The sequence below is a fragment of the Tetranychus urticae genome, chromosome 2, assembly GCF_039701765.1.
Source record: "Tetranychus urticae isolate SD_2017Ah chromosome 2, NJAU_TeUrti_SD_1.0, whole genome shotgun sequence".
In the NCBI taxonomy this organism is placed as follows: Eukaryota; Metazoa; Arthropoda; class Arachnida; order Trombidiformes; family Tetranychidae; genus Tetranychus; species Tetranychus urticae.
Window position 1 is genome coordinate 658,701 of NC_142959.1, and position 16,066 is coordinate 674,766.

A 16,066-nucleotide genomic window follows, 5' to 3' on the forward strand; every position below is an offset into this window, starting at 1 on the left:
CTAGCGCCATCTGAGCACTGAAAAAGTGATCAACTTTTGTCAATTTCAAATTAAATATGAAAACAAAATTAAAATTAAATTCCTATTTAAAAACGGTTGATTAGAGAAGATAAAGTAATATACAAAAATTTTAAACAAAATTCCGATCGCTTAAAGCAATGCTCTTCATTGGAAGGTTCATTTCATGCAACTATTTCCTGGTTTTCAAGATTATTTCATTGTCTTCGATGTTACAAAATGATCTGATTCAGCTTCGGAATCAGACTTTTCTGATCTTGATAGGTTTTGAAATTGAAAATTATTTACAAAAAATGAATTTGTTAAAAGAAAAAAAAACCAAAATTTTGAATAAATTAAAGCAAGTTTCTTTAGCAACCTCAAGATGGCAGCTCAATATGCAAAGCTTGAGGTTGCTTGTAAGTTTGATTTGAAAACCAAATAAATGATTTGATTGATCATTAAGTTTTTTATAATATTTAATATTTTATTAGTTATTAATACAAATTGATTGGCTCTTCTAAATGCTGATTAACTGATCCACGATCATCAATTTGGCTTTTCAACGTGATATAAAATTTGAATGGATAATTGTTTTGCTTTGAAAATTGAAAAGCAAACCAATGGATTGAATATTAGTGACAAAATTTTGTGTAAAATTGCTGTAAATATGCAAGATTAAACATTAAATCTCATCGATTAAGCCATTTTAACCGTTTTACTTAAACACATTAATTAAAGACTGCTAATTTACTTAATCTGTCAACTGTAAATTTAATTGTTTAAAGACTAGATTTGTTTTATAAAATGTGATCAAAGGCTCTACTAAAGCCAGTCTTTCTGGTAAAACAAAACCAACAGACAGTTTTGCTTAACTTTTGTTTTCCTTTAAAGTGCGTAGCAAATTTAACTAATCACATATTAAAAGAGGTGATTAAGTTAAATTAAAAACAGTTAAGTCATCCTGGAATCTAATTGTACAAGTAAATGAAGTCAACTTGCCGTGTGAAAAATAAAAACAAAAGCAAACCTAAATGGCAACATAATAATGTCTTTTTGGCTGACAAAACAGTAAAATAAGTCAGAGCAAGTTAGCAGTTTGTAAATTAAAGGAGGATTGAAGATGCATTAAAGAGTGTTTAGTTTTAATCTAGTAAATGTTGCCTTGCTAAACAAAACATGGAAAGACTGAGAATTAAAATGAAGAATTAGTTGATAAAAGAAAGGAAAAGACAGAGAAATGATAAAGATGATGAAGATGATGAAGAAGCTTAAGTGGTAAGAATGGTTGAAATTGCAATGAGAAAGGCAGAGAATGGAAAGATGAAGATGAAAGGAATCAGTATTAAACTTCATGGATGTTGATTCCTAACCATTGGTATATGGATCGAGAAGCCGCTGATTCAACCAATCCCTAATCAGTTTCTTCTTCAATTATAGATCTTCCTTTTCCCTGATCATCATCATCTTCCTCTCAACTGTGAGATCGATACTCCTTGAAAGCTAAATGGGAAACACTTTCTTCTCCATTAACTGATATCTTGAAGAGAAGAACAAGAAATATCTTCTTTAGTCTCTCAACTGTTTCCATCTTGCATTTTCTTCCTCCAAGCAAAATATTGATCATCATGACGATACCTTAAAGTCAACATCATCACCAGCATCTTATTATAAATTGAAAAGCAATGGATCACCGAAAAAAAAGAATAACATTTTTTTTCTCTTCTCTTGTTTTTCCCCATCTTGAGACTTGAGTAGTGAGTCTTGAATCTTGAATGTTCATCTTGATTCTTGATCTGGGTAAGTAGGAGGATGAGATTGATGGAGTGGTAAGGTTTCGGGTAAAGGTTTGTTGGTGATGTGACTGTTGAACCTAATGAAACCGATTTTATCGATTTCCTTGGCCAACCGAAGGAAGGAACCAGGCAAGTAAAATACAGGCGCAAAAGACCAAAATGAAAACCAAAAAGACAAACCAAAGAGTAAAAGGAAAGAAGAAGAAGATAAAGTACAGGGAAAATTCAGAGTGAGATGATGATGATGATGAGAGGCAAATATAGAGGCGGAGAAACAAGTAGGAGGTATTAAAGGTATTACACAAAAAGAGGCCAAAAAATGGGAGGAGGAAAGAATGATAAGGTGTTAGTATCGAATTTTTGTGTTTTTTCTTCTTCTCTTGAAAAGCAAATGAACACAAAAATGCATTTCATTAACAATCTCATCATTTAAAATTATCATTTAATTTGCAATCTCATTTCATGGCACAAATTTTACCTCTTTATTCAAACAATAATTTGCAAACTTGTTCCATTCAGACAACATTAACCAAACTGTTCTTCATTTGTGTGAAAAGAACCAAAAGCAACCAAAAACCACCGAAAACCATGAAGAACCCAAAAAAGAAACCAAAGAATCGAAAATTTTTTGCTTCGCTGAAATACTATTGTATTACTTGACAAGCATCTTTTCAAGACTTGGAATTTTTCCACTTCAGACCTTTTTGATCAACATCGAAATGTTTCCAAATTGACTGTTTTCGAACAAGTTTTTGATGATTTGACTAATTGGTTTTGTATTCAGCGAATCTCAGTTTTTTCTGAATTTCTTTCTTTTTTGAGTTTTCATGGTTTTCGGTTTCTTTTGGTTCTTTTCCCAAGAATGAAAAGTTACGAAGCTCTTGCAAAGAAAAGTCCATAATTGATCGAAAACAAAACCAACCAATCAGTCAATCATAAATGAAAAACTGTTTAGAAAACAGACAAAATTGGAAAAATTGAAATTTGAAAAATATTCCAATCATCAAAAACTATTTCGATGTGTTTCAACCAAAGTTTTTGTAGCGAAGTAAAAGGCCAAAAGTCGAAAATGTTTTTTTCAAAAAAAGGCAAAAGCCGTGAAAAGCATTTGAAAGCAGTAAAAAGGCAACATTTGATTAAACAACAACAAATGGTTATCCACTTTTGTTGCTACCAAAAGCGATAACAAAAAAACTCCCAGAAAATAATATATCATTATTATTATTGGAAACGTTTATATTACTTAACAAGTTTAACTGCTAACTAACTTTTACTCGAGCATAATTTTTACAACTGGTTAACAATGAATGTTGATACGGATAACAATAGCAATAACACAATTTCAATGGTAATCTTGAATTAATTTTGTCTTCTTTCGCTTCTTCATCACACTGATTACCTTACATTTTACGATTCTTTTCATTCCTAATTTTGATTATCATCTCAGGCCAGTAATCAGTGAACAACCTTGAACAAGCGCAACATAACAACCTATTTAGCACATGAGATAAGATCATCACCTCACCATTGGCCATCAATGGCCATCAATGACCATCAATGTAAATCCAATGTTTACTCAATGAACATAAAACAAAAAATAGGTTTTTACCTTTTTCTAGTTTCTTTGTTTTCTGAATAAAAGTTAAACCTGGAATGATGGCTAAATCATAATTGTTCAATATGTTTACCGATAATAAAATGTTGAAATGATAACCTATAAGAAACTGGTTATAGGATGTTGACATGATGATTGTTGATTGGTAAGTATTAGTTGAAACCGCTGGTTATATGAGAGGTTAAACACAGAAGGATCAGTTTCATTATTTTCATCCTTTTCTCTTGTTCATCTCATTCTTTGTAATATAACAACTTTTCAACATCAACCTGTCAAAGCTCAAGTCAACAAATAAAACTGAGTAATAATATTATTTTCCCTTGTTCAGTTGAACAACAAAGGAATAAAAAAATATCTTATTTATATCAAAATATTACAAATGATATCAAATGATATCCAAACAATCGTCTTATTTTTTTCTTCTGCAAACTTTTCAAAGCAAATCATGTATTAATAATTGCATCAAAATAAAGGATTAAATCAGTTCCAATCGATATAAATGGTAATCAATTGAAAGGAAAATTTTGATTTTGTCACGAATCAAGTCGAAAAAATCGCTTTTAATTTGAGAAAATTAATAAAAATGGTTTATGATTCCATCAATAATTCAATGTTTGGACTAAAAACCAAAAAATCGAAGTCGACTTTTCCATATTTTCGATCAATAATTCTCACAAATTTATCATAAAAGCGTTTTGAATCGTCAATGTTTGTCAAGTTAATATTTATTCAACATCGTATACCGATTGATGATTAAATCTGTATCTTTAAGTAAATGAAAGTAAAATATCTTCATAACTCAGAATCATCGGTATAAGGATCAACAGAAGCTTCAGATTCACTAGGATCAACATTTGGACAAGGATCAGGATCATCAGGTTCAGGAACATCATCTGCATCATCATCAACTCATGGATCATTGAAATAATGAAATTCAGTTCTTTCTTGAAAGACTTTCAAACATTCCATTGAAAAGGTTAAAAATGAATCCTTCATTATTAGTTATGAAAGTGATTCTGATTCACCAAAAATGGTGATCAATGGAACGAAACTTATTAAGAGTTGAAAGCATTTATCAAACAAATAAACTGTTTTAGAATGAATTTCAGCGAAAGCAGAATTTGGAAAATTTTTCAATCTTAAAAATGAAAATGTATTTTCATGTCAACTTAAAGTTCATTTACTTTCCCTTTTCTTCCCAATTTCATGTTCGTCTTATCGAGCGAAATAATTACTAGAAAAGTCTCAATTTAAATTATCTCATCAATTGTTGTCGGCACGCGTTTTATGCCAATTTTTAAGCATTTTCCCAGTCATCAAGTTTATCATTTGAAACCATAACTTACATACTCATCATCTCGACATCATCAGCTGGAGACAATTTTTTTCTTCTCCTTTTGTTGAACAATAATTTTCCCTTCCAACTGATTCTCTTCCTTCCTAATGATATAACACAAAAGATATCATAATAATAGTAGTCAAATAGTAACCAGAACTATTATTAGCAACAAACCTAATATTATTATTTCAACTCTTGGTGGTCACCATATTGATTGAAATTGTGTATAATTTGCAGTCTAGTTAAATCATTGAAATTAAGAGATAAAAAGGTGACAATGAAAGTGAAGTCTTTTGTTCATCTTTAAATGTGATTAAAATGAAAGGTTCAACTAAAGGTGGTTGACTATAAAATTATAATGTCAATGACTACAATTACGATGTCTAATGACAATGAGGTTGCACATGAGGCAAGTGTGTCCATGTTGACGTTGAAACGTGCTTTTATCAAGCTGAGATTCCATGTAATCATTGAAAGTCTAATGAGAAATGGTGTACAAAATGATCTCATGGTAATATAATCCAATGTTAACCAAGCCCTTCATGTAGGCGTCTCTTGCCTTCCCTTGTTGGTCTTTGGTGACCTTAAGTAAAGAATGAGAAGAAAAAGTGATTTTCCATTTTGATCCAATGCAAATGAACTCGATGGTGGAAGATGATAGCATCGACACCCTGTAATCAATGATGGCTTCATTTAATTAATCATCTTTATTGAGGAGTGTGAGCCTTTTACCTTTTAATGGAACGTTAACAGTTTGACTTTTCATTTGCATTTTGTGTGTGTTCAACCTTCTTCTTGGTCGATCATCTTATCTGGTCATTTATGTTGCTAATAGATGAATGGTTAACCATCGTTAATCAAAGATCAGGCAAGGTTGGTTTCAGCTTCTGATCAACAATATTCTTGGTAAACCGCCCTGTTTTCATGAAAATTTGTTGAAAAATTTTCTTCTTCTTGTTGGATGTTGGACAGAAATTGTATTCTTGGTGAAACTGTTCAGAAGCACGGAATGTAAAACCAGAATGGTAAGCCTGATGAAGAGGATGAAACTGATACTCAGATGATGAGGGATGGCAACCAAACCCATGAAAATGTAGTCACTTATTGGATAACCTTTCACAATTTTATTCAATATTTTTTTTCGTTTCAATTTTTTTTCTCTTCTCAAACTTTCAGTTGAAACAGTTTTAGGTTCAGGAGGAGGTGATTAACAACCAATAAAGATTATAATCATTTATTATTAGTGTTATTATCAAAATTATGTTTAAGGAGTGTTTTTATTGTACTTTTTATATGTTAAACGTTTTGCTATTCAATATTATCACAGGTTCATATTCAATTATTATCATAGTCATCAGTCTAATTTTATTATCCATAAATGTAAATGTAATTTACAATGTTTCAGGTTAACTTGTTATTGTTGATCATTAAAATTGATTATCAAATCAATATTCAAGTATCGCCACTTTGGCTCAATGTTCATCATTACTCATTTCTGATCAAAAATTGTCATTTCAACATTTTCCAAGACTTTGTTTTCTAACAAAGTCAATCATTTTCCCAAGTTACTGGATTGTAAATAAACGTCAATTTGCAATCAACGATCGCTGCATCTTCAAAACTATTTTGGTTCAAACATCGAAGACGATCCAATTTTTTTTTCTACCCAAAATCGCATTTCAGAACTCTGTTGGTTTCTTATTTTTGATTTGAATATTTCAATCTGCAATTCGGATCAACTTAGAAATGCAAATATTACATTCAATCCGATTCTTCTGAACTTCAAATATTCTCAGGATTTACTTTTCCAGTCAAAAGTCAACTGAAAATCAATCTTTCTTTTGAAAGAATTTCCAATGAACACGAATAAAAAATGTTGAATTTAAATGTTCTTTTTCATGGCAATTTATAAAAATGCCAATATTTTGAACAATGAAAACACTTTCATTGAAAACTGAAAAATTGATTGAAAAATTTTCTAACAAAACTTTACTCAAATAAACACAAAAATGTCGTCAGTTTTAAAAACTTTCACCAAATCAGTTGATCTTTTTTATATAAACTAGACAAGTTTAATTGTTTTATCAGATTGTAATAGACCAAGGAAGAAGAAAGCATCTTAATGAACACTGTAATGATTGAATGAACTTGAATGAAAGATAAAAGGCAGTCAAGATACGCTCTCAATATGTCTTTGAAATGGGCACGCGACGCTTTACTTGTCCTTGTTATACCTGAATGTGTCAAAGTGTATCAATTATCATCATTGTTTCTTATCAAACCATTTACTCTCTTCTTATCTTCATCTTTACCATTCCTCTCAACCTGTTTCCAACTTATCTAACAACTTATGGTAACCTTGTAATTTAGTAACAACCAAACAAAAAACACCAAAAAAAAGCGAGTCCAAAATGAACTGAATACTAAGCATAAACCTTATGTTACTTCAACTACACAGCTTGATTTGTTTCACGTTACTCTTTACGCGTCTTTTGTCTTTACCTGGCCCACTCCTTAACCTTCTGTAAGTGACCTCTACACATCAGGTTATGGGTCATTTGCTTTTCGACCAAACAGATAATGTTAATGGATAATAATATAATAATAAGGTTTGTCCATGTTAATATTTTTTTCTTTCTGGTTTCTTCTCTTGTTGACCATTAAAAGAAAGCAAAGTTACCTGTTATTAAAGTTCAAGTTGAAAACAATACTTTGGCCACTCACTTTCCCCTTTACACCATCAATGGTATTTAAACATCTATAATCAAGGTGTTACCTTTGAATTAATAGTTGAATTACGTTTCATTGTTTTCCTTCCTTGCTTCCTTCAACTTGAGACATTCATTAATATTTTTCATTTCTCTTCTTCTTCTTCTTCTCTTCCCTTTCAAACCATTTCACATTTTAATAGGTTAACTCATTGGTATCATTATCATCATCATCATCATTACCATGTTAATAATAATCATTTGTCTCGTTCCCGTGTCACATACGAATGAACCAAAATTATTGTCATTTCTTTTGCTACTTCAACTTTTCCTTCTTTGCATACCTTTAATCAGTTTACTTTTTAATTACACCTTTTACCTTCTCATTTTAAATACAAACATATGTAAAGGTGTGAATAAATACCTCAAAAAATGGGTAAACATGGAGGCAACTGGATAAGGTTAATGTAAAGGTAAAAATAAACACAAGCAATTGAAGATGAACAGAAAGACATTATCATTATCAAGAGCAAGTAATAAGTGCTTGTGAACAGTAGCAGTCAGTTGAGTGCATTAGATGATGAACCATCCTAAATGATGTTCATCATGAGAAGTTACAAGTGATTCTTGAGACACAAAACAGTTTATCCAGGAAAAGATAAATTCAACAAAAAGCTCATTCAAATTGTAACATCTTTAATCTTAAGTAAAGGTAACAATTTTGACCAAAATTTAAGCCACTTTACGAGTAAAAAAGGATAACAATATCTTTACATTGTCAAGTAACTTCACCATTTAATTGGTCCATTCTTTGCATATTGAATGGTCATTCAAACTACTAGCATTGTACATTACTTGGTCAACAGAGTCAATGATAGTTATTAGTAAATATTTTGAATGCAGCTTTACATACCTTGAAGACTGTCCAAGACTTCAAAAGTCATCGTCCCAATCAAAGTCTGTATCATTTCACTATCGATTTGGACACTTTTACAATGAGATACTTTCATGTTATTCATCATTGAATGATGAGCGTGATGGGCGAAACTGGTTGTATCAATTCAACTCGTGTTTCAATGAGTTATTAGAATTAAGTTCATTAGTCATTTTTGTCTGAAGCCTTTGATGCTTGGTTCATGTGTGATGCTTGTTCAGATTCCTTTGATGCTGTAATATTAGCGTAGCTTAAAAGATAGAAAATCTAGAGAATTATCTCACTGATTGTTACTTGAACAATTGATAGCGATGAAAATGATCAAGATAAAGATGATTAGGAAAAAATATTGGCATAATGACGCCAATCAAATTAAAAATGTCCAAATTATCAACATGATAATGATCATGAATAAAATTTATTAATAATTTTTGATAGACATTTTCCTATAACATTTAGGTGCAATAGTCTTGAAAGTATGATTTCATGAACTTAAAAATAAATTATTAATACCGAGACTTTTTATGATCGATGTCGAGATGGTCAAATTAATAATTAGTGTATTATAACGAATTTTAAAGACTATCTAGAAAGGAGTAAGAATAAAATCTGATGATTGGGGAAAGAGTGATGATTTAGGTGATACTGTTCTTGAAATAGTGAGGTTCAAAGTTTTAAGCCCAAATCAAGAGAACTGACGATGAATTGAAGAAAGTGTTCGATCGTTGACCAACAACAATTTCTATCTATTAATAAGTTTCATTTCTCTATTTTTTACGGTTCCAGAATGCGGTCAGTTCAACTGAAAATCAAACTTATCTGTTCTACAAAAACTGAAATTTTTCTCAAAATAAGAGCATTTTCTGGTTAGCAATCAGAAGTTACATCATTAAAATGAGTTTCATGCAAAAAACTGCTTCCGTAATTGAACAAAAGGCGGTCGAAGCTTCAACCTTGGGCTCATTTTCTCGAAAACTGTCGATTTGTGCAATTTTTAATAATAGATTTGAAAAGAGCATAAAAATTTGAATCAAATGAGATCTTAGTTTAAAAAATATATGAAATAATTAGAAAATTATTATGAAAAATCAAAATTTGTATTTCATTTCTCCGAATCTTTTATTTTCCTTTGCAAATCAGTTCAAGTTTACTATCCAAGCTATGAAGCTATCCAATGTATGCAATAGACTGTCGACTGATAGACTGAAAAATCAAAGAGTGTCAGTTTCATGGCTGGACATTTGAGGTTAATTTAGTGTCTTCACTTTAAGATGTTAGCATTGTTAGGTTAATTGATTGAGCTTGTCTTCTCAAATCACTTTAAATTGAATTCATTGTTCAATTTCATGCTCTGTTAAAAACCTTCAATTCTTATTCAACTCATTATTTTATTAAATGAATGCAATATTAAATTGAATTAACTTTTCTATTTTACTATTACTTTTTCTATTGCATCTTTTGTTTTTGCAAACAAAAAGATAAATTTTGATCTTAAATTGACCAGCAATTTACTCACTTTTGGTGTGCTGTGCCTCAGTTGTTGCACTTGAACTGCGTTTTTAGGCTTTTGATTGAAGTATTTCATTATTAGGTTTATTTTCCAGTCATACCTATTTCAATGTAAATTCATGGAAAAATTAAGAAGATTCGATTAAAAATTCCTTACTCAGTTACAAGAACTTGCGATCAGTTATTATGGCCTGTGTTTGCCCATTTTGATGCCGTCTGCTTCTTTTCACTATCAATTTGGACCTTTTTCAATGGGAGTTAAACTTTCATTTTCATCATTTAATTACAAGCATAATAGGCAAAACTGAATTTAATTGAATTGTGTTCCAGCGAATTGATTATAATCCAGTTCATTAGTTATTTTCGTTTAAAGGATTCGATACTTGGTGCATTTGTGATATTTGTCCCATTCTGTCCCATGATGCTGGAATATTAATAGAATCAAGAGAATTGCACGAAAGATTAAACATCTAGAGAATTATCTTATTGATTGTTACTGAAACAATGAACATGAAGAAAATGATTGAGATAAAGATGCAGGGGGAAAGATTGACATAAACGCCAATCAAATTAAAATTGTTGCAATTATCAACATGATAATAATCATTATTCAATTTTCGATAATCATGTAAACTTCCATATTGAGACAATTGGCTCGAGACCTGGTGACATTTTTGATCCCCTGATTATCTAACCAGAATATCAAAATAGGCGTTTATCATATGATTTTACGGAGCAAAACAATCCTTGAAGATTGAACATTTCATTAAATTGAATAACTATAAATACAATTAGTTTTTCCGAATAATTCATCACAAATCTCCACAACTGTCTAACTATCTCAGTTAACCTAATAATATTGTTAACCTCAAAATCGTTGTACATCATTGAAAATGTTCAAACTTGTATTACTTGTAACTCTTTTCAACATTGCCTATGTTTCCACTCATTCAGAGAGACCTGGAAAATTCTTGGAACATGATCGATCAATTGTCAACTGTGCCCGATACAAGAGAGAAGCCAATCAACACACCTGTGTCCTCGCCCCATTCGCAACTGAAGGTCCATACTTCTTAGCCGATGACTTGGAACGATCTGACATCACTGATGGTCAAACTGGAGTCAACTTGGACTTGAATCTTAAACTAACCAACGCTAAAGATTGTTCACCTTTATCCGGCTATTTCGTTCACATTTGGAACGCCAATGCTTTGGGACACTACTCAGGTGTACAAGAATTCAATAAGTTTCCTACACCAACTTTCCGTCCAAAACCAATCTACGATACAAGATGGCTTCGTGGTTATCAAGTCACCAATGAAGATGGTGAAGTGAACTTCAAGACAATCATTCCTGGTTGGTACTACGGTCGTTGTCTTCACATTCATGTTGAAGTTTACTCCAAAAACACAACCGATACCAACGCAATCACCTACATTGGACAACTTTACTTCAAGAGAGAATTGCCTGTTCAATTGAAGCTGGTCGAGCCTTATTCAAGCAATCAAAATGAGTTGAAATTCAATGAACAAGACAAAGTCTTCAATGGAATGCATGGAAATGACACCATTACCGAGTTGGTCTTCGAAGAAAACAATGCAAAGACTAGTTTCATTCTAGCACTCGATCCAACAGTCACTACTTTAACAAACGGAACCGTTGTTAATTAAGAATGTATTGACCTAAACTAATATTGATTTAAATAAAAGTATTATTCTTCAATTGTGCAATTCGTTTATTCATTTCAACTGATTCTGAAGTTTCATGTTGTCTAGATGTTCATTAATCTCCGGAAGAAAACTGAAAGGAAACAATTCTTTCATCAAAATTTGTTGCTCTTAATGAAACATCTTCTTGCAACGATAATAGCTGTTTGTTGTAACATTTTCAGGGCCATTTTGAATCATTTAGCTTTACATAATTTCAACATAATCATCATAAGCCAAAGGGCATAATTGACAGGTAAAGAAGCAGGTAAATGAGGCCAAAATTGAGGAGGAAAACTGTTGACTTGGTTATATTCACAATGCAATTTAAGGTTAGGCTTTATTAAGTTTATTAAATAATTTTAAAATTTGAAACAAAAAGCCAAATTATTACCAATTATTGAGGAGAAAAAAATGAACAAGAAAAAAGCCCAAAAAAGCAGATAAAAGATTGAAGTAAGATCCATGACTGAGCAATTTCCAGAGCATCCAAAGATTGTTGGATTGGTAATGAAAAAGAAGCCAAAAGATTGTTGATTCGTGATTTAATCACGGTAATTATTTTACAATTTGGACAGACTTTTCTTTGCAACAATTTTGCTCAAATTAACTATAATAATGATCATCATTTCCATCATCATAATGATCATAATGATCACAATCATTATCAACTTTGGAACCAGCAAAAATGGAGAAATGCAAAATTATTAAACAAGGTAAAATTTTGGTTAAATTGTTGTTAAACTAAAAATGTTGATAATCTAATTGGCAATAAAAATATAAGCGCAAAAACATTGAACTGAATATACAAAAGTTATCAACAATTTTTGTTACAAGTTTGCCAAAACTCATTTTCAATTGAGTAAATTACAGTTGAACCTTTTCATGTTTCAGGTAATAAAAGGTAAAACAAAGTAATAAAGTTTTTTCACTCAACACACAAACTGAACAGATTATATTGATCAATGAATGATTAAAAAGAGACAAAAGTATTGAAATAATTTCTCATTATTTATGATTAAACAAAGTGCTTTGAAAGTTTATTTAAAAATGGAAACAAAAATGCGTTAATTTCAAGTAAAGATATTAAATTATTGTTTATGTTCATTGATTCCATGATAATCATGATTTTCATGTTTACAGATTTGTTTCTTTGGGAAAGAGAAGCGCTTTTTATAAAAATAAATTCAAACTTTTATTGCTTTTCCTCTTCAATATGTATTAATATCTTGAACATTCATTACCAATAGTCAAATTAGCAAAGTTGTGTTGAAAAGTTTCCAAAAAAGATTTAAATTCCTTTTACTCTTTACATTTAATCGGTTCGAGAGCCACACTGGATCCATTTGATAGTTTAATTATTTTTGGCAAAACAACAACAAAATGGTTTAACAGTTTGCACAGTTTGTTGGACTTGATGGTGATACATTATGAGTTATGCTTTTATTGAAAGGTTATGTTGATGGCTGATTATTGCCGTCGACAGGTTTATCATTGTAAGAAGTATGATGAGGATGGGGATGAGAAGGAAAGAGAAGAAAGGTGATTTTGAGGAAGAAGAAGAAGAAAAAAAGGTTTTCCTCTCTTTTTTTTCTTCTCTTCGCAGCTTTACCACTTTGTGTTACTACTTCTTACTGAGCTGTCATCAAGTTTTACAATCAACCTTGTCTCTTGAAAAATCAGCAGGAGGTGAACAATCAAGAGAAGGAGAATGATGATGAGATGAAGGAGTAGTAGGAGGATGAGGAGGAGGTTGAAAGGGAGGGAAAAAAGGTGGATGAAGGAGGCAAAAATGTTGGTGTTAAAATGAGTAGTAAAAGGTGGTTGTAATAGATGAAGCAAGAGGATAATTTTGTCAATATTTTGTGATCATCGATCGATTCGGCAACACTTTTCCAGCTTCTAACCTTTATGCCAATGAAAAGATGTTGTTCAATTTAAGCAATGGAAAACTCAGAGAGAGAGAGAAAAGAATTTTTTGGAAAAATATTTTCATGCAAATTTCATCATTTCAACTTTTCTTTCCTTTCCTTCCTTTACTTTGCACTGAGAAAAGGTTGTTACTCTTGAGTGGTAAAGTTTTACTGCTACTATTACAAGGGTATTATTACAACCATGAATGGGGTTAAATGGTCATCATTTAGTGAAACAATTTTGTCTCTTCCTTTTTGCCGTCTTTTGAAGACACTAATGAAACACTGGAAACCCTTGAAACTGAGCAGACAATTTTAAGGTTGAAAGATTGACTTGTCACAATTGTAATAATAACAAACAAAATAGTTTGATTCACCAAATTAGACCAACTTCAACAAGGTTTCACTTTCACTTTTATCCTCACTTTGACTACTTATCATCTTTTATTATGATGATGCTTATTATTATTATCATTATTATCCTCTGTTACTTTCCTCTCATCATCATATATCTTGATACTATTATGATGATGATCACTCTCTTTAGCCTCTTTCATTTACTGATGATAAAAGCTTTTTTCTCTTTTCCTCGCTTCTTCTTCTTTTACCAGTGAAAATGGTAAAACACAACAGTTGACATGAACTTTTTTTTCAATCATTTCTTTATTCTTCCTCCAATTCTTCAGCTATAATTTATGATCATCATTTTCGTGAGTAATGATAATCTCAGTGAATCTCTTTCGTGTTCAAAAACATTCTTGATAGCTCACCAAAAGCCATCAAATTTACTCTCATCTTGTGTCACCTTAAGTGGTAAATCATGAAATTTCATTAAATTGCATCCATTAACCATCGATTTAACTACTTTTAACTTCTCGAGTTAATCTTGTTCAAACATTCAAAGTTCTAAAAATGTATTCCAAACCGAAACTCAGCAACAACTGAACTTCCTTTCATTTCTTTCAGAACCAGAATCAGAAAGCTTCTATTTATCTTTGACATCAAGTCAGTTTCCGTTGACTTTCAAAGAAACCCATAAATTCTCAAAGAACCTCATTCCATCTCTCAGATATTCAGTAAATGTTGATCTCTCGACGAAATCACATTCGATAGTCATTCAAAATTACATTCTTTACCTTAGCATAGTGACTCGAAGGGCAACTTAATCACGAGCTTCTGAATTTACATCGCTCTTTCTAACTCAAAATCGAGAACAAAACTCTTTTAAAGTTATTAATGAAAGCAAATGTAAAAACGAAAGTAAATATTGTGTTGAAAAACTTTGCCTTGAGCTAAACTGTATCACTATTGAGGAATTGTTGACCAAAATTTAAAATTGTTGTAATTCTTAGCCTTAACTGATTTGGGTTATTTTGAGCAAAGAGCTTTGAGCAAAAACCTTTTGCGCTAAAACATTTAAGAGCAAAACTGATTAGAGCAAACACAATTTTAAACTCAGGTTTAGTTTTCGCGATGATCGAGATCAAAGTTGAAACTTTCACCGGCTTTTGTTCAATTATGGAAGCAGATTTTTCATCAAACTCAATTAAATGATGTAGATTTCGATGAAAAATCAGAAAACGTACAGCCGATCACTTCGATTTTCAGTTAGATCGACTGCTTTCTGTGGCCGTAAAAGTTAGAGCCTAAACTTATCATTCGTCGATAAAAATTGTTGGTACACGACAATGTTTTAACACCTTTTTCAGTTTATCGACAGTTCTATTGATTTTGACCATTCATTAGATGTTATTATCGATTATAAAATTAATATGATATATTTTTTGTAGGATCTTGAATGATCTAAAAATTTAAGAATGATCTCTGAAAATTATCAACAATTTTTGAGCAAAATTTGCTCAAATCTTCTTAGCGCAAACGGATTTTGCTCAAATCTTTTTGCTCAATTTGACCAACACCCCTTAACTAATCAAACAATGTGATGATTAAGTTAATTTAATTTACTGAGAATGTCGATGAATGGATTGAGGCAGAAAAAAACACTGAAGTTGCATCAAAAAGAATGGCAATAAATGTCAACAGCTTTAAATTGTTGATGATAATGGTTAGTAATAAGCAGTGATGATGACGAAAAAATGAAATAAATTCAACTGAGCTATTCAACTGTTAAATCAATGAAACATAATGGCTCCTCATTTTAATAGTGTTGAGATCAAATATGCTTTTTGCACCATTATTTAATATATTATACTTGTTATTACATTATTTTGATTTTTGCTGTTAAATATTTTTACTCTTTTCCATTGTTGCCTTTTATTGAATAACATTTTTTACCATCAACATTCTCGTTCGCCATTCACTTGCTCTGTATTAGCTCATCATCATCATTATCATCATCTTCTCCTTCTCTTATTAAATGTAATTTACTTTGATTCCATTAAATTCCAGTTGATAATCAAATTGTTTCCATCCCATTCAACATCCCAACAACAAAGGCAACCTTATTCAATATAAACTCTTAACATCCCATAACCAAAAGAAATGTTAATCACAGTAATAATGGTTGAAATGCTTAAGGGATAGCAAAA

General features: G+C 31.1%; 1 protein-coding gene across 1 annotated transcript; it reads left to right on the forward strand.

Moving 5' to 3' along the window:
- Positions 1–10,721: 10,721 nt before the first annotated feature.
- Positions 10,722–11,620, forward strand: LOC107368651 (uncharacterized). The gene has a single exon (XM_015936517.3). The coding sequence runs from the start codon at positions 10,792–10,794 to the stop codon at positions 11,566–11,568; it is 777 nt and encodes a 258-aa protein (XP_015792003.2). The 5' UTR covers positions 10,722–10,791; the 3' UTR covers positions 11,569–11,620.
- The last annotated feature ends 4,446 nt before the right edge of the window (positions 11,621–16,066 follow it).